General features: G+C 45.6%; 1 protein-coding gene across 2 annotated transcripts in view; it reads left to right on the top strand.

Annotated features, from left to right (window-relative positions):
• The window catches only part of PAX2 (paired box 2), a 100,398-nt gene that overhangs the window by 20,944 nt on the left and 55,768 nt on the right, over positions 1-23,686 (top strand). For both annotated transcript variants that reach the window (XM_054034864.1, XM_054034865.1), the window contains exons 4-5: positions 19,745-19,830; positions 21,826-21,945. In XM_054034864.1, coding sequence (XP_053890839.1) covers positions 19,745-19,830; positions 21,826-21,945 — 206 coding nt within the window. The remainder of the gene's footprint in view (positions 1-19,744; positions 19,831-21,825; positions 21,946-23,686) is intronic.

Raw genomic sequence — 23,686 nt, forward strand, 5'->3', positions numbered from 1 at the left:
GCAGAAGGGAGGCAGGGAGAGTAGAGGCGGAAGGGAAAAAGAGAGTGGGAGAGAATGAAGAGGTGAGAGGGAGGTAGCAGAGACAGTCACAAGGACTTAGCTAATGCGAGGAGGAGTTGCCCTGTGAAAAACCTCACAGGGAAATATCAGCCAAACTTACTGGCCTGCTGAGTCCCTACACTGCAAATGGCTCCATGGGTAATCAGAGCAGGGTATAGGCTGTCTCCTGATGGGCTACCTCGGTGAAGGAACAAATCTGAGAACTCCCTCAAATGGTTTCCAGTCCTCTAATGCCCCTGTGATGACTTTGCCACTAGACCGAACCCTGATGGCACCAAAATTAATGGGAAAACTCAGTGTCAAATGCATTGATAGTATGTAGCAAATAGACAAACAAAATAAAAATACTCATCCTCGACATAAAAATAAACAATGCACATCGCTCACTGATTTCCATGGGACTAGATTTCAGCCCAGTCTGAGGCTAAGTTGTCATGGGACAATGGATCATAATATGTCTACAAAAGGGAAAACACATTGCTTGCACACAAATGCACACACATATCTACATTCATATATATTGCATCTTTTAAAACATAGTATCAGAGGGGTAGCCGTGTTAGTCTGAATCTGTAAAAAGCAACAGAGGGTCCTGTGGCACCTTTGAGACGAACAGAAGTATTGGGAGCATAAGCTTTAGTCTCAAAGGTGCCACAGGACCCTCTGTTGCTTTTTAAAACATACACACATACATACACACAACACAGGCTTGCAGACACAGCGATGAACACATGCATATACCCATAGTTCCCTACATAAATTCATACATATAGTTGTATATGTGTACACCCACAGTCAATCACACAGTCACTCATGTCATGTAACACCTGTGCAAACACGTATGCATTCCTACATGTATGCACAGAGAAATACATATTGCACGTGCACACACCGGGCCTAGAGACATCTGCAGCATGATGTACAGGCAGCCATACAGACCCACAAGACATACACACAATCATGCAGTTGTGCACAATTAAGTGACTTCACAATATTCATTGAAGCAAGCAGCTGCAAGCCATGTCCTTTCTCACACACAGTCCTATTTGTACACGCATATGCAAGCACTGTAGTCCGAGCACAGCCCAATAAAGAGGACAAGTTGGGTGCTGAGGCGACATTTTTACTTCATATGAGCACCTTAAAGAATCATCTAGTGTAAATTAGCCAACCCCAGCAGAGACATGGAAACAGGAGAAGGACACATTCACTCACAGCACTGAAACGAGGCCATTAGTCAGTCAAACAACAACACAAGCCCTGTCATCATTATTCAATACACAGGAGCGCCGAGATGCACACTAACTCAATCACGGAGACACACAATTACAAAATCATCCCGATCAAATCAATGAAACAGACATGCAGTCATACAAAGCGCACACCCAGGGATTAATACACAATAACGGCCGCCCAGCTGGCTAACACGGAGCACAGCCATTCAAACACACAGTGCCAAACCATGTGGGCTACATTTTCAAAGGGAATCCTAAAGTGTGACCACAAAAGCCGACATAAGCACAGGGGCCTGTGGGTTAAAATTAGCGCCCTTGCAAAAGCAATACAAACAGTGACAGAGAGCCTGAGTGAGAATGGTGCTGAGCACACACGACACAAACGTATCACAGCTACACCGTTATATAACCCAAAAACCATCCCTCACAACACAGTAACACAGACATCCCCATGCCACTGTCTCCCCCAGGCACAACATCGGAATGCAACGGGCACCCCCATAAAACACGGTCACAATGACACAAGCCCACACTCCAACACAGCAGCAGACCTCCCTCAAGCTCATCAGTGCTCCCCGATGCTAACACAACCACTCGGGTGCCCTGGCCAGCGCACACCAGTGTAACCACATAACACAGAGCCAGCATATCCAGTCTTTGCAAGTCCTACATGGTCTTTGTGAGAGTGAGAGAAGGGAACCAGCCCCTGAGTCGCTTTTCAGGCACTGGACACATCAGCTGTAACCAGTTTTTGTGCATAAAAGGATTTTGCTGTTATTGGAGATGACAACAAGGACAGGGAGGAGCGGATGCTGTCAGGTGTGTGCGTGTGTGTGCGTGTGTGTGCGTGTGTGTAGGAATTCCCCTTCCTCTACCAAACGCTTCTGTTCATAGCCATTAAAAAGCCCAGCTCCTCATGCTGGGTGTTCAGTGGGTATTGATTCAGTCTGCAAGCAATTTTAATATTTCTTCAGGGACTTTCCAGCAGCAGCACAAGTCATTAATTCACCCTCCCAAATTGCTTATTCAATAGCGGGAACATGGCTCCTGAATAAAGTCCCAGAATTTATGTGACTCGCCCGAGTCAGGAGGTCAAACAACTGTTATGGAGTGAAGTTAAAAATCCAAATAAAATATTGACACTTTTTTGGGGCGCGGGGGAGGTGTGGGGGGAGGGGAAGCAAAGGTATTTAAAACAGGGCTGTGGTGCAATGCCCCCAGGATAAAGAATGGAAGGAGATTGAAGACAAGTTGGAGTTTGTAAAATCAATGGGATTTATTGCCTATCCGCTTGGCATTTAATAACTCTTTGATTGCCATCTCCCCTTGCCCTGCACATACGCATAGGGAGATAAACACCGGCACAAAGCTATGAACACTCAGCCACAGGAATACACACACACACACACACACACACACATTTACTGGTTTGTGAGTACATATGCATTATTAGAATGCAATTACATTAGCACCTAGAGGCCCCTGTCAGGATCAGGACTCCACCGTGCGAGGCGCTGCACACGTGCAGTGAGATTCAGACTGTGCCCCAAAGATATTAGTCTACATAGACGAAAGGTGGGAGGAGAACCAGATTTGCTCAAGGTCATACAACAGATCACTGGCAGAGCTGCGCCTCCTGATTACCTGTTCCGAGCCCTGTCCACTAGGCCGTGCTGCCTCTCAGACCTGTGAAGGCTATGCAAAAACACAGAGATTAATGCAGAAGATCCCCCTCACAATACACACATCATCTATAAACCGGCAAATATAAGCCCATCCAGATGCATAACACAAGAGCACACATATACAGCTATATATGCACACACAGAGATATGTACACAAATATATAAACACATACACGTACATTATCCCTATTCATAAAACACAGAGGCAGATTCCATACAGAGGTAGAAACATACACACAGATTGACACACAAGCACAAATAGATGTGTATACAAATGCATATACAGATACAAATTAAATATATGCACATACAGATGTAAATACACACAAATACACTCAGATGTGCATGCAAACACATGCAATGATTCAAATACATATTTTATTTATTGCTATTTCTGTTCATCTAGATGCATATGTAGCTATAGATATATTGTACATACACATATGAACACAATGGACCAGACCTTCAGCTGGAATAAATTGGAGTAGTTCTGTTGGTTTCAATGGAGCTATGACAGTTCACACTACTCAGGATGTGACCATAATACTGAGCCTGCAAAACACACACTGGTATAAATCCATAAGCACATACACCTATAGAAACATAAGCGCATATAAACATAACAACAGATACGCACAAAGGTTAATAGCCCTGTAAATAGAGAGCACATGATCGTGTGGATGATACAAAGGGTCATTTTTTCAGTCAGAGTTCAGGATGGATGCATTGCTCATGAATAAAACTGGTTGATATTTTCTAGATTTTGATTTTTAATGAAAATTTTCATTACAGTTTTGAATTTTTGATGAATTCCCTCCAAAATCCCTCTAACAGTTTGACAAAATTTTTCACGATTTGGTGGGTTTTGACCATTTTTGGAGTATGCAGAGGGGTTTTTTTTTTATTTCAAAAATCTCATGAAAAATGTCCAAAGTTTGATGGAAAAATATATAAAAAAGTAAAAATTTTTGCAAAAAAAAAGAAAAGAAAAGAAAAGAAAAGAAAAGAAAAGAAAAGTTTTTCTTTGTATTTCCCAACTCGCTCTGCTCATGGTTGATTTTGCACGTAAAATCTTCATGCCACCCCACGCCATCAAGTATTCTCTTTAAACCACATATTTTGCAGAAAAAAACAAATGTAGAAATAACTTAGGGTGGTTTTACAAATGTCTTTGGCCCTGTTCTTTTATATCTCTTTACCTACCAAGCTATCTTCTCAGGGCCTGTCTACATGTTAAACAGACTAACTAACAAAATAACTAAATCAGTTCTCATTCACACCTGTAGTTATTTCAATTCAATTCTGTAAGCAAACACTTATTTCAGAATAAAAGCGCCCCATTTGGAAATAACTGCATTAGGTAAAAATGACCTTATCCAGGTCCTCTACAATATCATGATTTTAAGAAGCAACTTCCTGTGACCTGTTGGGACTCAGAAACAAGTGCTGTATCCCACGGCAATGGGACATTTTCAGCTCTTTGATAGTGAAAAGTTTACAAGCCAGATCTTCATCATGGAGCCAATACAGTCAAGATTTACACTTGTGAAGACTTAGACCCACAGAGCAGCCAGCCCATTATTTCTAGCCCTGGTGGCTTGTGACCTATCAGACCTGATACCTGTTACAAGTACAGCATTGAGTATTACCTGTCGTGCGTCTCAGACCAATGTCATTTTGGGGGAGAAATGCCTCATTTTGGAGGAAGAAGGGGGAAAAGGAAACATTTTTGGAGTATGTAATGGGGTGGCCTGGAGCTGACCAGCCCAGTCTAATTAGCCCTGCCTCCATACCTTGGAGGGAGTGTGGGGCTTAATAGAACCAGTCGGGTGCCGGGGAGCTGATTACCCTATAAAGAGCAGCAGAAAGGTGCAAACCAGAGTGGCTGCTAGAAGTGAGTAAATCCTAATAAGGAACCCTGTGGTACTGGGGGGAAATGAGAAAGGCTCTGCTGGGAGTGAGCAGGAGAATCCAGAGGTGAGCAACAAGGATGATCAAAGGGATGGAATGCAAGCTGTATGAGCAAAGGCTAAAGGAACTGGGTATGTTTAGTTTGGAAAAGATGAAATTAAGGAGGAACATGATAGTGTGAAAGCCGGACATAAAAAAGATGGAGAAAAGTTGTGCCCTCTTGCCACAGAGGGCAGGACAAGAGGCAACGGGTCCAAACTACAGCATAGCAGATTTAGACTAAACCTCAGGAAAAACTTCCTAACTGTAAGAACAGTAGGACAATTGACCAGGCTGCCTAGGGAGGTTGTGGAAGCTCCTTCTCTGGACATTTTCAAAAGGAGGCTAGTCAGTCATCTGTCTTGGATGGTTTAGACCAGGGGTGGGCAAACTTTTTGGCCTGAGGGCCACATCTGGGTATGGAAACTGTATGGTGGGCCATGAATGCTCATGAAGTTGGAGGTTGGAGTGTGGGAGGAGGTGAGGGCTCCGGCTGGGGGTGCAAGCTCTGGAGTGGGGCCAGAAATGAGGAGGACAGGGTGCAGGAGGGGGCTCTGTGCAGGGGTGCAGGGGTGGGGGGGTGAGGGTTCGGGGGGGTGCAGGCTCTGGGTGAAGGAGGATGGGACTGAGGAGTTTGGAGGCTGGGAGGGGGATCAGGGCTGGGGCAAGGGGTTAGGGTGTGGGAGAGGGTCAGGGGTGCAGGCTCCAGGTGGCACTTATCACAAGCAGCTCCTGGAGGCAGCGATATGTCCCTCCTCTGGCTCCTACATGGAGGCACGGCCAGGCAGCTCTGCGCGCCACCCAGTCCACAGGCGCCGACCCTGCAGCTCCCATTGGCCCCGTTTGCTGGGTTTGTGGGGGTAGCACTTGGGGCAGGGGTAAAGTGCGGAGCCCCCTGGCTGCCCCTACGCATAGGAGCCGGAGGGGGACGTGCCGCTGCTTCCAGGAGCCGTGCAGAGAAAGTCCCTGACCCCACTCCCTGGGCCGTACTTTGCCCACTCCTGATTTAGACCCAACAAATCCTGCATCTTGGCAGGGGGTTAGGCCTAGATGACTCTTGTGGTCCCTTCTAACCCTATGGCTCTATGAGGAGGAAACCCTGAGCCTTCCTGGAAAAGGCTTCGTGCTGAGAGGGCCTGAGAGACTCCCAGTAGAAGCACAGACTTGATGTAGCTCCCAGAACTTTATTTTTGGGAGTGAGTTTGTTTTAATAAATCCAGCCCTAAGGAGGGGTATTGCTGAACCAGAAGAGTGTGTGTTTTGTTTTTGTTGTGTGCGTGAGAGAACCCTGAAGAAGGGAAACTGAGGCAGGACTGCTGTAGAGTGAGGCCATACAGGGGTGCTCAGGAGTTGGCCAGCCCTATCACAAGGCAGGTTTTTATTTAAGTAAAACCTTGGCAACTGTTTGAAAGGTGTTCAGAGGTTTAGCATTTTAGAAGTAGCTTCTGGTAAGATGGCTGTGTTGGCAGAATGCAGTCTTGGACTGCAGACTCCTAGGGCTAGGGACTATTTTTATACAATGGCTAGCACAATAGGGCCCAGATCCAAATTGGGCCCTCTAGCTGCTACTGCAACTGGAACAAGATATGATCTAAACAGTAGCACAGTTGTCCAAGGTGCAAGTTGTTATATGGTTCTGCAAATTAGCAGAAGGATGCATTATATGCATACAAAAATGTATGCTCACAAATATCAGACCTTCTATATTAAGGTTCCATTTAGAGCTAGCACATAAAAGGCTAATAAATGACTTGGATGTTATAACCCTCTAGAACACTGAAATTCAAGTCTGTAACATGGTGATAAGGACGTCTGTATAAACTGCTCTTGATGATTATAAGACAGTTAGAAACAACCTATGAGCCTCTTGGACTCTGACAACTGAGCATTTAGTAAAGCATCTATTATCTGCAGTGTTGGTCCCAGGATATTAGAGGCAAAGTGGGCTTCTTATTGGACCAACTTCTGTTGGTGAGAGAGACAAGTTGGACTCAGACCTGAAGAAGAGTTCTGTGTAGTTCAAAAGCTTGCTCTTCTACCAATAGAAGTTGATCCAATAAGAGAGATTACCTCACCCACCTTCTCTGTTTAACTGTTTATAAAGGGGATCTCAATATAAAGTGTGACCCAAATGTCTAACTCTAGATAGACTTAGAGATCATGGAAATATAGGGCTGGAAGAGGTCATCAAGTCTAGCCCTCTACGTGGAGGCAGGGCTAAGTAATCCCAGACAACCCTGACAGGTGTGTTCAACTTGGAGTTGTTGTTTTTTAAACAACAGTGGTGAGAATTCCACAACCTCCCTTGGGTGCCTATTTCGAGAGTTTAGCTATCTCTAGAGTTGGAAAGTTTTTCCTAACATCTAACCTAAATTTCCCTTGCTACTGAGTAAGCCCATTACTACTTGTCCTACCCTCAATGGAGATGAAGGAAAAAATGATCCCCGTCCTCTTTATAACTGCTCTGAACATATCTAATGACTGTTATCAGGTGTCCCACTCTCCTCTCTTCTCCCCCCCCCCATATCTAGTCATCATTAACCTTTTTAGTGAAGACTGAAGCAAAATAGGCATTAAACACCACAGCCTTCTTGATGCTATCAGTTTATTAGCTCTCCTTCCCTGCTAAGTAGAGGACCTACACTTTACTTCATCATTCTTTTGCTCCTGGTATATTAAAAACCTCTTCTTACTGCCTTTATGTCCCTTGCTAGGTATAACTTATTTTGTGCCTTAGCCTTTCTGACTTTGTTCCTACAGGCTTGTGCTATTCTTTTGTAAACATGTATGCCCAGATACACATGCACCCATATACACTACATAAAACATGCACTGGTTTTTCTCCCTATGTAGCTCCATACACAAACACAGTGCATACTTCTCAACCTTCACTCCTACCAGTGATTTCAATGGAGTGAGGCAGATTTCCATCAGCTGAGGATCTGTCCCACAGCTATAAAAACTAGCGCTGGTTGGAACTCAGAATTTCTGTTCTGTGGGAAATTCTGACATTTCAAAATTTGTTTTTTCATTCTGAATGTTTTAAAAGTTTTCTGCAAAATGAAATTTTAAAATGTGTGGATCAATCAAGATATTCTGTTTTAAGACTATCAAAATGTTTCATTCGGATTTTGACTTTTTAAGGCTAATATAACATTTTGAACTGAATTTGTTTTAAAATGAAGAATTGAAATGTTCTGTTCTGACGACAAAGTTGAGACCTTGTCTAGATGCTTCGTTTCAGTTATTTTTTCCCCCCAAAACAAACTTAGGTTGAAATCAACACATTCTGCATAAAAATTCTATTTTGATTTTGACAATGGCATTTTCTCACAGAAAAACACTTCATTGGAAAATCTTTGACCAAATCTATCAGTACTCAGACACGATCCCTTACATACACACGGAGATACAACCACATACAGAGATGGAGGTTACAAAATCAGCACATGATCCAGCATGGAAAAATGCATAAACATTTATAATGTATCCACTGCTACCTATTTATAACCTGCAGTGTTCCAAACCACAAGCATTCAAAAGTCATGAGATTGGCTTAGAAATCAGGAGATTTTGAATAATAAAAATTAATTTGGGTCTCTCTATCTTTGCTGTCTGGTTTGAGCTAGTAGGGTACACTTAGGTCACATTTTAAGTTTTTCTTTACAACCACGAGGGCTGGCCGTGCCTTTTCATATAATAATAATAATATAATATAATAAAACCCTCAGATTCACACAATCAGTTGCTTCCAGGGGCTGGGGCTTTATATAAAACACCAAATAGCGCGAGACTCAGAATAGAATTGCAAGAGGTGGCAGCATTTACCCGCTTCTTCCTAGTTCAGGACTCTCTTTGTAGCATGCATTTGTCTATGGTTAATCAAAATGAAATTTCCATGAGGAATTCAGCACTTTAAATGTGAACTTATTAATTGGAAATCGGTTGAAAGCAAAAATATTCAGGTAATGTTCCAAGGCTCCATACTAAGGCATTTGATTTTGGAATGCCTCAGGACATCTGCAGGTCTTCTAAACTCAGCTGCTGGCACAGCTACTGTCTGACACTTCCAGGCTGAGTCAGACTCTCCCAGATGAATTGACTCTTCATTCCTCAAAGACAAATCAGGAGCCAGCAAAGCCCATGTCATTTTTAAGAATTTCCTCAGTTTCTTTTATAGTAGGGATACCAACCACTCAGCCTTATGGCTGAATGCAGCTTGCTTCCTGTAATTTTGTGGCTTGCATGGTATTCTGTATATTGTGAATATGGCCATTTATTTTTGTTTAATAGAAGTTTTCAGCATTCATGTTTGCAAAGAAAACTTCTCAAATGGGAACTGCATGTAATCAAAGCACTGATTGCCTGAGTCTGCAGCCAGCCTGAAATAATCACTTTGAGAAGTGTGAACTCCCCTGCCCTCTATTGATCTCTGGGTGTATCATCTCAAACCTCATCACAACACTAAATTAAACACAACATTAAAAAAAATTGTTATTGTTAACTACTGCACTGCTGGATCCTTGCACTGGATGGAGTGGGGATGGGAACTGGGTGCTGCTGAAGAGAAGGAAATGTTGACCAAAGAGCAGGGGATATGTAGAAAGATGGGAGAGAGAGAAAACCAGCAAAAGGAATAGAGGGCAGAAATAACCATGGATTGAAAGGAGAGCATACTTTCCCACTGAACAATACTAAAGGTACCAACCAAGCCACTAATAAGTAATGAGAGTAATTAGAAGTTAAGTTCCTGTACAAAACCAAAATATTCTATCCTGGGTCTTTGTGTAAACTACCAATTGACCCCAGTGGGAGTTCTGCAGTGGGTTGATGGACAGGGGGTAGTCCTAAGTTTATGTCCCAACCTATAACTAAAAATGTAACCCATCCTTCTCCCCAGAGTGACTTTGATACCCTGCTTTATCATCTGTCTTTCCTGGTAGTATCCCTCCCAATTGCCTGGATTCTCTAGCTGTTCTGTGTCCCAAGCCCTGGATGCTTTATAATACCTCAGTGGAAATAAAGGGGCTGCTTTGCTGGTGATTCCAAGGGCTTGGTGTAGGGTGGGTCCCTTTTCCAGCTCTTGGCACAGAATTCACAGAAAATTAACCCAAAGCAAAACTACTCTGTAGGGCCAACTACAGCCATGGGCATGGCCAGAGAGGGCGGGATCCTTGCTCGTGTAAATCAGCATAGATCCATTGACTTCAGTTAGTGGAGTTATGCCTGTTTACACAGCTAAACATCTGGCTTATTGAGTGTATAAATACAAACATACCATGAGCTCGTCAGATAAAATAAAAAAAACGATGGCAGTTGTGGTAGCGAGAGCCTGTTTTCCATAATATAACACTGCTGTCTGTTCAGCCAGACTAGTGGCTACATGGTGTAACCTTTACATGGCTTAGGCCATGACTACACTACAGGTGCTGTAGCGCAGATGCTTCCTATGTGGATGGAAGGGGTTTTTCTATCAATGTGGTTAATCCACCTCTCCAAGCGGTTGTAACTAGGTTGACAGAATAATTTTTCCATTGACCAAATTGCATCTAAATCAGGGGTTAGATCATCTTAACTACGCAGCTCATGGGGAGTGAATTTTCCCCCACCCCTGAGCACTGTGGGTAGATTGATCTAAATGTGAAGTGTAGCCCAGGTCTTATGCTAACTAGATGCACTAAAGCCAATGGGATGGGCTTGGATCACTGCTCGCCCACATGAGTTAGAGCCCTCAAAATCCAGCCCTACAGAATTGCTTCCCCACCCCCAACCCCCTCCCTGATCTGGCTGCTGCTCTTCCTTCCCTCCACCAGTCTTCTCTACTTGGGGACCGCATAGTGCAGTGGAGCTGGGATGGACAAGGAGCTGCTACAAGCTGACGTTAATGCTCTGCTCAAATTAAATGAAATAAAACCGTATGGTGTCATCACGGGTCACCGATTTAAAACAACAACAAAACTCCAGCCCCTCTAAGCCCTTCAGACGGTAAAACTACTGCTGAGGATTCTGCCTGTCTCCGGCATGCCAGGAGCCTTCTCAGTCTGGGGAAAATCTCGTCAGAGACTTGCGGGGGGAGGGAAGGGATTGGGCTTTTCTCTTGCACATGGGTTGGGGCTGAGGCTAAGTTGGGAGAGATTGGTTCCTTTTCCCCAGATCCTCAGCTGGTGTAAATCAGCATAGTTCCATTGAAGTCAGTGGAGCGACAGTGATTTACATCAGTCGGGGAACGGGCGCCCAGAGCTTGTCTACATGTTACTGTTTGCCAAGCCAGCGTGTGACTCTACAGCGCACCAGCTTGCCATGCGGTAACATCCCGTGTGGATACTGCCACAGTGCAGCGTCTTGGAGTGCAGTTCGGTGCACGACTACTTGCAAGTGTAGTAGGACACCTCGAATGGCAGGACTTTCAGTGTCCATGTGGAATGCTGCACGGAAAGTTGGTGGGTGTAGATTCAGACCTTGGCTTGACTCACAGTAACTCGCTGTGTAGACGATCCCCTAGTGTGCAAAGCAGGACAGGCAGCACGGTTTGACTGATGTGCACAAGGTAGAAGGTATGAAACCTGAGTGTGTTGAACAGAGACCACTACTGAATTCCTTCCCCACCCTCAATCACCTCAAAGCTTCAAAAAAAAAATCCATCCCCTCTTCCTGTCCTCCCAGATCTAGTATCTAGTTACCCATTCTATGCTTACCACGGCAGTATCTGAGCTCCCTTCTTGTCTCTCCCTGCCTCAAGAGTAGGAAAAGCTGTATTTGTTTTTCATTATCAGGGAAAGTTTGGGTGAATACATGGGTCTTGTGTTTCCTCCGGAAAGCGCTGAACTTTGGGGGCATTCTGAACTCAGGGCAGGGTGCGCCATAGCCTCAGGTTAGCTACCAACTTGTGTCTACTGCTCCTACCAGCATCACCCATTGTTCCTTGGATCATGGATGTCACAGTACATTTTAGCAGCAACGGGAGAGGCTATTATCCATGTCACAGAATGGTGGAAATTACATTATGGCTATAGTACACAGCAGCAAAATGGAGCAGCCACTTCTCTGGCTGCATCTACACTAGCAAATTCAAAGCCACAGTTCACCACCGGTGCAGGTCCCCCACTGGGACCTTGAGTGTAGACAGGATGCAGATGTTCTTACCAACATGATGTCCAATCCTACCCATAGAACACCCAAGCCCTGTCTATACTAGACATTCCACTAAGCAGGGAAGCTACACCAATGCTGAATTACAGCTATTTATCATAGCCTCCATCATTGTAGTATCTGAGCACTTCACAGTTTGTAATGGTAGTGTGCTCACGACTGCGCAGAAGCATGAGGATCTATCTATTCTATCATCTTACCCCGTCTAACTTAACTGTGGATGTTTTCATTGTCTGTATAAAAGTGTAAAGCATTTCTGAGTTGTTCTGTGAAGGAAAAGTCCTTACCCTCTACTTCCATAGAGCAGGGTCTCTGAGTGATGGCGATGTCTCAGTCTGCTGTGCACTGTGTCGTACACGCACAATACTGTTACACCCACCCTGGTAATAAATGGGGGAGGGAGAATGTGTTTGGTTCATCCATTTTAAATCACCTAAAGGCAGGACGTGTGAGAGCTACGGTGACGTAACATGACCACAGTGCATGGCGTGCGGATTTTAGAATATAAATAGCCTAGTAAATTACTTATTTAGGTCTCAGTTTATGCAAGGTGCAAAGTACTGGCCTCTCAAGTCCTTGTTTAAAATAAATAATACTAATAATCCATAGTTGAGTGCCTAAATAAGTAAATTAATAAGCTGCTGAGCATCTTTACTTTCCATGCAAGTAAATGGGAGCAGTGGGTGCTCACTGCTGCTGTAAGTCAGGCTATTTATTTAAATGCCTACATGAATGTATCAGAGGGGTAGCCGTGTTAGTCTGGATCTGTAAAAGCAGCAAAGAATCCTGTGGCACCTTATAAACTAACAGACGTATTGGAGCATGAACTTTCATGGGTGAATACATCTGACAAAGTGGGTATTCACCCACGAAAGCTCATGCTCCAATACGTCTGTTAGTCAGGACTCTTTGCTGCTTTTACATGAATGTAGGCGCCTAGCTTTTGGCATCCAACTTTGAAAACATTGACCTTCGGTTCTGTAATGAAAAAGATTCTGAAGAATACTGTAGAATGTGGCACAAGCTGCAGAAACCCTGAAATTCTAGACTCCACAATTTTCTCCTGTGGCCAACGCTGTGTCAGTTTCTGGTGAGATTTGACAAGGTGTGTGTTTTCCACTGAGGCACTTACCCATTTCCTTTCACAAACCATCCCAAGCTGCAGTAAGATAGAAGTCCCAGGGCCTCAGGCTAGGAAGTGAGAACATGTAATGATGTCACAAAATGGGGCAGGACCTTTCTTACAGTTGATCACAATCTTGGATTCTCACTGAACAGAAGGAATTTTTCAATCACTTGTTTATCAGGAGAAAAAATGCTCTGCAGGCTAAGCATAACTGCTATACTTGAGTGAGGATTATGTCCATGCTGCTAAACTTCACATTTGATACTTCATTTTTGTTGTGAAGCCTCAATCAGATAAGTGTCCTTAGCAGATTTATGTTTAATAACAGGAAAGGTGAATTTTTGTAACTCTCTGAACTCAAAATTAGCTGAAGGGACTTTCCAAAAATAAATTTAACCTAAACTTTAAACTTAAACTTTCCAAAAATAATCACCCTTGGGCAGAGGCCACACATGGAAAATTTCAGTCCAAACAGTGAATGTTTCAGGAAGTTATGAGCATTTGAAAATGGGGTTGGTTTCAGTGGAAACTGTTTTGTAATATTAACTATGAGGGTGATACCAGGAACCAACTACAATAACTCACAGGTTCCTAAAAGAGACACTATTTCACAGTGTGATGTCATGTCCTGTAATGATATAATATACCATTACTTAACATAATATCGCATATTAAACTCAGTTGACAAAATGAATTTGTTTCTTTATTGTCATCAAATGTCTTTAAATGTCCCGTAATTTGAAGCTTCAGAAGCTTATATATTAAATCTTCTGCATATTCTACTAAACTCGAAGGAGCCGTGTTTTCAAAGATTAGTGTCAAAGTTGCATCTGTGCGATTTGCACACTTGCTGCTTGGGCAAAAGTCTCCCATTGGAAAATGAAAATGGGAATTTACAATAACTACCAATTTGCCCATGCACTGGTAGCCAGTTTGCCCTTAGTTAAACACAAATGCTGTTACATCAGCCACTGAGTATGAGGGGGTGAAACCAGGGATGGATCTACCCCAGTGAGACATTGTCTAGATGAAAGAGCTTTGAAAGGATTCACATGTACTGCAAGGAAGTTTACTGCATTGGCTGGGTGACAACCACTGATTTGAGTCGTTGAGAATCGTGGCTTCTCCGCATTTGAGAAGGACTCAGGAAGTAGTTGTGCAAGAAGGTCAAAAGCATATGTGTTTTCAACTTTTTGGCTAGGGAATGACAATGAGGCAGCAGCAGCAGCAGCAGGAGGTGAATTGGACTTCTGCTCTCCCATAGCAGAAATCCAGAAGGCCGAGGTTTCAGGGCCACCTAGGGATCACATGTGGAAGAAGTTTCAAAGTTCAGGAAAACCCTGGTGTTTGAGGGTTGCATTGTTATGCTGTGTGGATTGCTGCAATGGCCAGGATTGGGTCAACTCTGTTCAGCTTTCATCTGCTGTTTGCCTGGGGAACATGCTTCAGGTGTTCTTGTTCACAGTGGGCTCACTTTACCTCTTAAAGTGACAGAAGTAGTTGTTAGTAGGGCTGGGCAAAATTTTTCGTACAAAAAACATTTGACAACACAAAAACATTTTGTGAATTTGTGTCCGCCCCCCCCAAAAAAAGTGAAAAAAGGAAACATTTCTTTATGATGTTTTCTAAATGGAACGTGTCAATGTTTTGCTTCAAGAGAACTTTTTGTTTTCAAGTGTATTTCAATTTTATTAAAGGAACAATAAAAAATGTTAAAAAATGCTCCAAATCAAAACAAAACATTTTCAACACTTTTCAAATTCATTGAAAATTATGAAAAAAAAATCATTCAACCCGGGATGATATTTTCCTCCTGATTTTTTCAGAGCTGGCAGAAAACTGGAAAAAATCACTTATTCACCCAGCTCTAGTTGTTAGTGTGACTATTTAACTCCATCCACAGATAGACTGCAAGGTAAAGGAATGGCCACATTCTAAATTCCAAGTTAGAGTTACAGTCAAACCCATCCAAAAGCTCCATTCTTTCTTTTCCAACAATGTCATTCATGATTGCAACATGAGGATTCTTTTAGGGTGCCAGGCTGTTTTTAGCCATAGGAAATGTCTTCCATTCTGAGACTCCACTGGGTTTATCCCTTGTATGCCAATAATTATTATGTATGTAGCCTTGTTATAGCTGTGTTGGTCCCAGGATATTAGAGAGACAGGTGGGTGAGATAATAGCTTTTATTGGCCCAACTTCTGTTAGAGAGAGAGACAAGCTTTGGAGCTGAGCTCTTCTCCAGGTCCTTCAGCGCTGTGTCAGCTTGAAAGTTTGTCTCTCTTACCAATAGAAGTTGGGCCAATAAAAGATATTACCTCACCCATCTTATCTCTCTAAGAATTACTTTGATCAGATTTGTTAGTGGGTTGCAGAAACACAGTCTCAGTACTTCTACCCACTTCCTTGTGAGCCTGTGACACAAAGCCAGCTTCATTCTTGAGACAGGAATATTTTCTACAGAGCCTGTCACCTTCAAGTCACTGACTGAACTCTGGTCCTGGTTGGTAGTGACCAAAAATTACCAGCTGCTGGTGAGTCTAGATCCAGTTCCTAATGGACACATCTCAGCAACCACCATCCCAATTGGCCCTATCTGGCAACCTTGTAATGGCATTCCCAGTGGAAAGTCCAAGGTGTGGGTGGATATGGAGACTGAGCTTCCCTTCTCCCCCCTGCATGGGTTGGTGGGACATAGCGGGGAATCTTGCATGGCTTTTATTCCTGTTCTGTGGATAAGGAGGCCTTTTGGCCCCTGGACTGTCAATCCAGAACCTTCACTGTGCTGAATTGACTAAAACCTCCCAGAGAGTGACGCAAATACCACGTGTCCAACCAACCTACAAAGGCTGGTGTGGTAGGGCGGGCAGGGCGTAGTTCTCTGGAGACCTGGGTTCAATTCCGAGCTCTGCCATTGGTTCTGTGTGAATGTGGATAAATCACTTTGTCTGTCTGTGTCTCACTTCCCCCTCTGAGAATGGGGCTATAGCTTCCCTGCCTTCCAGGGGTGCTGTGAGGTTAAATATGCTAATGTTGTGAGGTGCCCAGGTAATATGGTGGTGAGGGAGGGAGATAAATTTCCCTGTAGAACAGCATCCCACCCTATGAGATCAGAGCTATTCACTGGTATGTTAAATGCCACCTCAACCTCCTCCGCTCTTCCCCTCCACCCAGCTTTCATCAAGACTCTCTAGAGCAAGGTGAAAGTCTTGGGAATCAAACTGAATAGAAAACCAACCGTGTAATACCAAGAGTTGGTGAACAGAGCTTATGAAAGCGGCTGCCCTCAAATCAGAGGGGCTACATCTTATAACAGCAGGCCAGGATATTTCCGTTCTACATTTAATTTGTTTATATTTTTCACTTCAAAAAAGTCCTGCTGGCATCCCTGTGAATGGAAGCATCTCAGGTCACCTTAGTACAAATAAGGGCCTCTGATGTCACTTCAATGCTCTTCTTACTGTATTTAGGGTAAGACTCAAAAAGAATTGTCTTCATCTGTTCATTTCAGCACAGAATAACTTAGTATAGTATGAGGTCATCTCAAAGTATGAATGGGGATGTCTGATGTCATCTCCCTGCTAATAGGACTTTTTACAGTATGTCCTCTAAGGCTGCAGGGAATTCTTCTAACTCGCTCATTTCAATATAGTACAATACAACGTAACATAGTATAATGTGTAGGTTAACTCAGAGCCCCCCTTGGGCAGAATTTGGATGGATGGATAGATGAATAGATACATTTATACTAAGCATACATACATTATATCACTCTATTGATTTTTTTAAAAAGTTCCAGGTCTGCCTGGCTGTAATGAGATTTTTTGAACTTTGTGTTGCGATCAATGAGAGGAATATTATTGGCCTGGAGAATTGATATACCCGCTCTGTGTGGCTTGTTCTGCTCCCAGCCTGCCCCTGCCCCCTAGGTGTACGATTCCATCAGACACTTAACCTCTTTTACAGTGTCATCAGGCTAAAAGGAATCTAATAGTGACACGGGACTTGTGCTCAGCTCTCTGGCACTATTGCTTTCCTGTCACAAATAATTTATAGCTTTCTATTTCCATCCCTGTGCCTGCACCCCAGCCCCACTTTCTGCTCTCTCTGGGCTGGGCTGAATCAATAAACTCACACAAGCACAGTGGCACTTCAGGGTGCTTCAAGGGAATGGGGGAGAAGGGGGAAAGAAAGAAATTACAATACCTGCCCCTTCATGGACTTCTTAGGTGAGCTCCTCAGCTGGTGTAAATCAGCATAGCTCCAGGATCTGGCCCCATATGTACAAGGCTCTCAAATACCTCCTGACCAGATCCTCAATTGGTGTAAATCAGCACAGATCCATTGACATGAGTGGACTATGCCAGCTGGGCTTCTTCAGATACAAACCTTTACATTACCTGCCTCTACATACTTTCCAGGCACCATCCTCTGCAACACTTGCTCTTCCAGCACACTTCAGGCTCCATCACCTGTAATGCCTGAACATCCTGATGCTTCTGAGGTGCTCAGCCCTACAATACTGGTCTCTCGCCTGGGAACAGCCCCCAGAATCCCAGCCATACCTATGCTATCCTGGCCCTGGCCCTGGCCCGGCCTCCCCCAAGCCCTGTACAGCCGTGCCACGCTGGGCTGCAGAACATGCCTTTTCTCTTTGAAGTCTGGCCAGCTTGTTCTGTAGAAAGAGCTCTGCAATGTATCTGCCTCCCACCTTAGGTGGAGCAGGGGAGGATGTCAGGCACCTTCAGTTATTTGCTTTTTCTTTTAGGAGGGACTTTAGGACAGAGCTTAAAGTGAATTTAATACAGGATTGACAGTTCTGGAAACCAATCCCTGAACAGCATGGGCAGCCCTCATGTGCCCCCCCCCCACACCCCATGGCTCAGCCCTGACCTGGAGGGACCCCCATTTAGGGTCTGAGGGGGATTCGGCCTTCATGGCCTCTCCAATTCTTGGTGGCTTTGCTGAGATCACCAGCAAGAGGACTATTAGTGAAGGTGGTGCTTGGGTTGCAAACACTTGCCCATCAGCACAGGCTAGGAACCTCTCCAGCCCTTTTCACCAGCAGCCATCCGGAGGTAATGATTTTCTTTCATCACTGACCTCAGCTGGATTTGAACCAGTGATCTAGCGGCAAAAAACTTCATGTAACAAGGACAGGAACATAAACTGAGTTTTAACTTTCCATCTTCATTCTGGACTGTCTCCTCTGCTGCGTCACATTCCCCAACACACCTTCTCTATGCTTCTGAGTTATGTTAATTCACTGCCCGATAAATGCCGAAGCCCCATGCTTGTGGGAGCTTTGTCTTTACTTATGATCTATGTCCCACTGCCAGTTCCTTCAGCTACCCTGTGCCCCCAGTTGCTCACTTATCCAAGGAAAAGTCCTTGGTAATGCTTAATCAGTTAATAAGTGCTTTACTTTATTTAAAAAAACAAAGTGCTTTGTATTTCCAGTCTCTTGCTCTCTTGGGTCAGAACTTCTTGATCATGTAGCATGATGCTGACACCAGTGGCGTAGCCAGGTGGAGGGAACAGGGGGAGCAATAAAAATAAAAGGCGCCACCTGCTGCGGCGCATTTACTCACTTGGCAGCGCTCTGGGTATTTGGTGGTGGACCCTTCACTTGCTCCGAGTGTCTTCGGCAGCACTGAAGGTCCTGCCGCCAAAATGCTGCTGAAGACCCGGAGCGAGTGAAGGTCCCGCCGCCGAAGACCTGGAGCGCCGCCGGGTGAGTAAAATAAAAGTGCCGCAGTGGGTGGCGCCTCAGGTGAGTAAAAAGGCGCCAAAAAATTGACAAGGCACCACTTGTGCTCAGTGGGGGAGCGGCTGCTCCCCCACTCCCTCCCTAGCTACGCTACTGGTTGACACCCAGATGGGTCATAATTACACACATTATTGGGTTCAATACAGGGGAAAGTGGGTGAAATTCTATGATCTATGACATACAGGAGGTCAGACTAGATGATTTAATGGTTCCTTCTGCCCTTTAACTCTATGAATCTATGTCCTTGGGCCCTGTCACCCTTCACAAGTATTTCCCTCTCAGTCACACTACAGATCAGATATGCACCACTCACACATTACACAGTGATTCTGCAAGATGCTAAGGCTGCCAGAGTCTGGCAACTGAGCTGGGTTCGTCCAACCTCTCCCAGCATCACCGGGAATAATGGTCCTGAACAGCCAGTACGTCAACGATAACTTAGTTGCTGACACATGAGACAGGCTGCTATTCCCGGTGATCGTTCTGAGCTGTGTTAGCTTTACAGTGAAAACTCCCATCAGAGAAGGACTCAGAGGGACTCTCATTGACATGCCTGGCGAAACCCCCATGACCATGTTGTGGCCATGCTGAGTCAGAAGAAGCCATTGCACACGGTTATTTTCTGCTGTGCTGTGCATTGACAGCAGATCAGGCCTCCTGGTTTGGCAACTGGGGTTGGTGAGGGCAGTGCCAGAATTTGATGGGCTCTGAGGGGCTGGAGGAGCTGTGGAAGGAACTGAGTTCTGACCCAGTTTCACTCTTTTACAGGATTATCAGAACCAAAGTTCAGCAGCCTTTCCATCCGACACCAGATGGGACTGGGACAGGAGTGACTGCACCTGGACACACTATCGGTAAGAAGGCAGTGGAGGGGCCGGCACAATGAGGGATGGGGCCGTTGGATCTAGACACAAGGGAATAAGGATGAGGTTGGGGGAGTGAAGCAAGATGGACACTAGGGCAGACTAGCATGAGAGAGGCACTAAACAGTGCAGCTAAAGGCAGAGGGTAAAATTCTCTGCTGGCCTAACTCCAGTGGGGTCAGTGGGTTACGTCCAAGTCAGAATGCGACTCAGCATGTAGACGGGGTTGGAATCTCATGTTGAGTCACTCTTTATCCTTCTACCTCCTTTTGTCTTTCCTCTCTCTCCTTTCCCTCCCTGTATATAAAGTGTCCATCACCAGAGTGTCCAAGCACATTTCTCCCTGTGCTTCCCTTTTCCTGCCTCCTTCACACTCTTCCTCTTCTTTCACCTCCCCCTCTCTGTTTATCCATCTCTCCCCTCCCTGGAATGAGACCGTTTCTCAGGGACAAGGATACGCCTGTAGCAGGAAAAGACATTCCCGAGAGCTGGCCACTGAGTCCAGCAGTGCCGGGATGTATTTCACTGAGACGTTAATGGGAGATGGCTTGACTATGGTGTGCGCAGGATTCTGAGCCTGTAATAACGTCTACAGAGAGTTTGCTAGTCTATAGTGTTACAGACTCTGTGCTAAGGGCTTATAAGGCATTTTTTACTGTTGGCTCTGTGGTCTTGTGTGTATGTTCTGCTCCTGCTGGTACAGGGTGGGGTTACTAATCTGTGCTGGAAGAACAGTGCTGTATGCTGGGAAGCTGTGAAATGTGATGGCCTATGTGAAGGCGATTGTGGGTGTTTTGTTCCTGGAAATCAAGCACCGTATGGGGATCTCCTGGGAAGTGCTGGTCGATACTGGATGGAGCTGGTGGGTTCTGTTCTGTACTGGAAGAAAAGTGATGTGTCCTGCAATGTAGTAGAATGCATTGGCTTCTATGGAATGGTGTTTGTGGGTACTCTCACTGGAAGTGTGACACCATATTGGGCTGTACTGGGAAGTACTGGTCTGTACTAGATGGGGCTGGCAGAGTCTGTACTGTACTGGAAGGCTCCTATTGCACAGAGAGGTGTTGATCACATGAGTACAATGTTCAGGGGGGGCAGAGGTGTGCAGGGGAGGTTGCACAGGGGAGCACCGATGTATATCTGAGCTGTGCTGCTAATTGCTAAGATGCATACAGGGATGTACTGGGAAGTGATGGCAAGCCTCCTGGAATGCATTGTACTACCCTGTACACCTGCACTTTCTTTCTTTCTTCTGAATGAGTTTTCTGAGCTGATACTGGGCTACACTGGAAACTGTTGAGAGATGATGACCATGACTAGGTTGTAGTGGGAGACTTCTAGCCTATACTGGGAGATGGTCTGTACTGGGATGCACCACAATGGTGTTAATCTGTACCGGGATACATACAGTGAGCTCTTGATCTGCACTGGGAGATTGTAGAAGGCGTTGGCTTGTACTGAGATGCACTGAAATGCTGTGCACCTGTGCTAGGCTGTATCCTGGAGGGGAGGTTGTACTGGGAGGATGTCTGGGATATCATGTGACAGGTACCTCTTGAATGGGGCATACTGGGAGAGAACGCTCTACACTAGGCTTTCCTGGGAGGCGCTTGGCTGTACCTGGACAGAGTGGGCAGTCATTAGCTTGCGTGGCACATGCAGATCTTGCATGGGACTCCAGTGGAAGGCACTGGGGAGCTGTTGCTCTAGACTGGGATCTACTGGCAGGTTGTAGCTGCTTGGTGGTATGCACTGGGGTCTGTGGAGCTGCTGTATGGTGAGATATGTGGCAAGACTGAGAGGCAGCAAGAGGCGTTGTCAGTCTATGGAATATCAGACTATGGCTCCTTCACTGACACGAACTGGGGTCTGTTTGGTGCCAGAGGCTCTCCTAGGAGAGTGCGGGAAGGGGTAGCTTTCAACTAGGTGCTCCCTGAGTGCTGTGCTGCTCTCCTCATGGCCCTTTTCCCTTTTCCTTTTGTCCAGTTCCCAGTACAGCATCCCCTCCCGTCTCCAGTGCCTCCAATGATCCAGTGGGTTCTTACTCCATTAACGGGATCCTGGGCATTCCTCGGTCGAATGGCGAGAAGAGGAAACGTGATGAAGGTAGGGGGAGGGGAGAGGCTCATCCTCCCCTTTTATATTCTTTGTCCCCATGCACAGGCTCCAATTTCAAACCAGGCCTTGCAGCTGCTCCGGGGCTAGATCAGTTTTAGCAGCAGCGGCCGATTTCTCGCACCGCCCTGCTGGCTTGGAATGTTCTTCTTCCGAGGCCTTTCGTGACAGGCTACATTCTCCAGACATCTGCTCAGCGGGCTGAGCAGCCGCTTCCATTCCTGGAGCTGATCCCAAGCCCATTCTCCACTGGAAAGGGCTGGAACCCAACTCCCCAGGTGCCAGCAGGTGCCCGCGCTTTGAACTGCGAGGAAACCAGGTCATTCTGACTCACTCGCTTCCTAACCTGACGCCATCTCAGCTCAGCACCTGCAGCGGGGTGGGAGGAAATGTGACTCTCAGGCTCTCGGTGCTAGCAGCCCTTTCCCTACGACCTGCCATCAGCCACTTATTTACAGTGACATTAAGGGCCCCGGTTTCATCTGGCCTCCTTCACAGCACCAAACAGACTTGCTTACACAGTACAGGAGATCTACTAAGTATTTGGCCCTGGGGGTGGTATCTAACCCCCACCCCCAAACCCACAGAAATTAGGGATTAAGATTGTTCCTTCTCTTCCCCCTCCCCCCTTCCCACACCGGGGTGGATTAATGGCTAAATAGATCTTGGAATGAGCAAAAAGCTGTAGAGCCAAGCCCACCCGCTGGCGTGTTTCCAGGTGGGCAGTGTAAGGAGTGGGAGTGGAGGCTCAGCATTCGGGGGCGGGGGGGCATAAGGCTTGCGTACTTGTTGCCTTAAATCTGTTCTTGTATTTGGATGCACTCAAAATTGGGGAGGGGCTGTTCAGAGTGTGAGGCCTGAGTTGTTTGACCCGTTCAATCCTGCCTTAATTGAGTGGTTCTCAACCTTTCCAGACTACTGTACCCCATCAGGAGTCTGATTTCAGCCCTGGGTGGCGGACTCAGGCTTTGGCATGTATCTTAGCTTCGTGGGGCCCCTGCTTGCCACTCCCTAATGCTGGCCCTGCACTTGAGACTCCTCTAAACCCATTCCATAACCCCGCGTTGACACCCCCAGGTGGAGAAATACTGGTATAGTAGATAGAGCAGTATAAACAAGTTGTTATCTGTATGAAATTTCAAGTTTGTACTGACTTTGCTAGTGCTTTCTATGTAGCCTGTTGTAAAACTGGGCAAATATCTAGATGAGTCGATGTACCCCGTGGAAGACCTCCGCAGACCCCCAGGGTTACGCGTATCCCTGATTGAGAACCACTGCCTTAATCTGTCACTTCCCACTCTTGTCTGTTGTGTGGATGGCACCTCCTAGCAGTAGGAGGCTGACTTGCCTGCAACCCCCAGTCCAAATGGGGGTAAGTTAATGGCAGGGAGCCTGTGTTATCTGGTGGGTTAGGGGGAGGTGGAGGCTCTATTGCAGCAGAAGAGCTGTATGGGGGTTGTGCCGGCTACTTGCATGGCTTCGGTTCTCATAGGGTTCACGCACTCCTGAGTTTCACTTTGAGTTTCAGGTTCAAATGAACGCAGTAACCCCTAGTAAAACTTAGCTCCGGCAGCCTCATTCTGCCTGGTTACTGGTGAAAACCAGGGACTGCATCATTTGGAATGCAGAGATTCAGACCCCATTAAAGCAAATGGGAAAACTCCCGCTGATTCCACTGGAAGTTGGATCAGGACCCAGGTGCAGATCCAGTCCCCAGACTGATGGCAGTGAG

This window comes from Malaclemys terrapin, chromosome 7, assembly GCF_027887155.1.
Source record: "Malaclemys terrapin pileata isolate rMalTer1 chromosome 7, rMalTer1.hap1, whole genome shotgun sequence".
Taxonomy (NCBI): domain Eukaryota; kingdom Metazoa; phylum Chordata; order Testudines; family Emydidae; genus Malaclemys; species Malaclemys terrapin.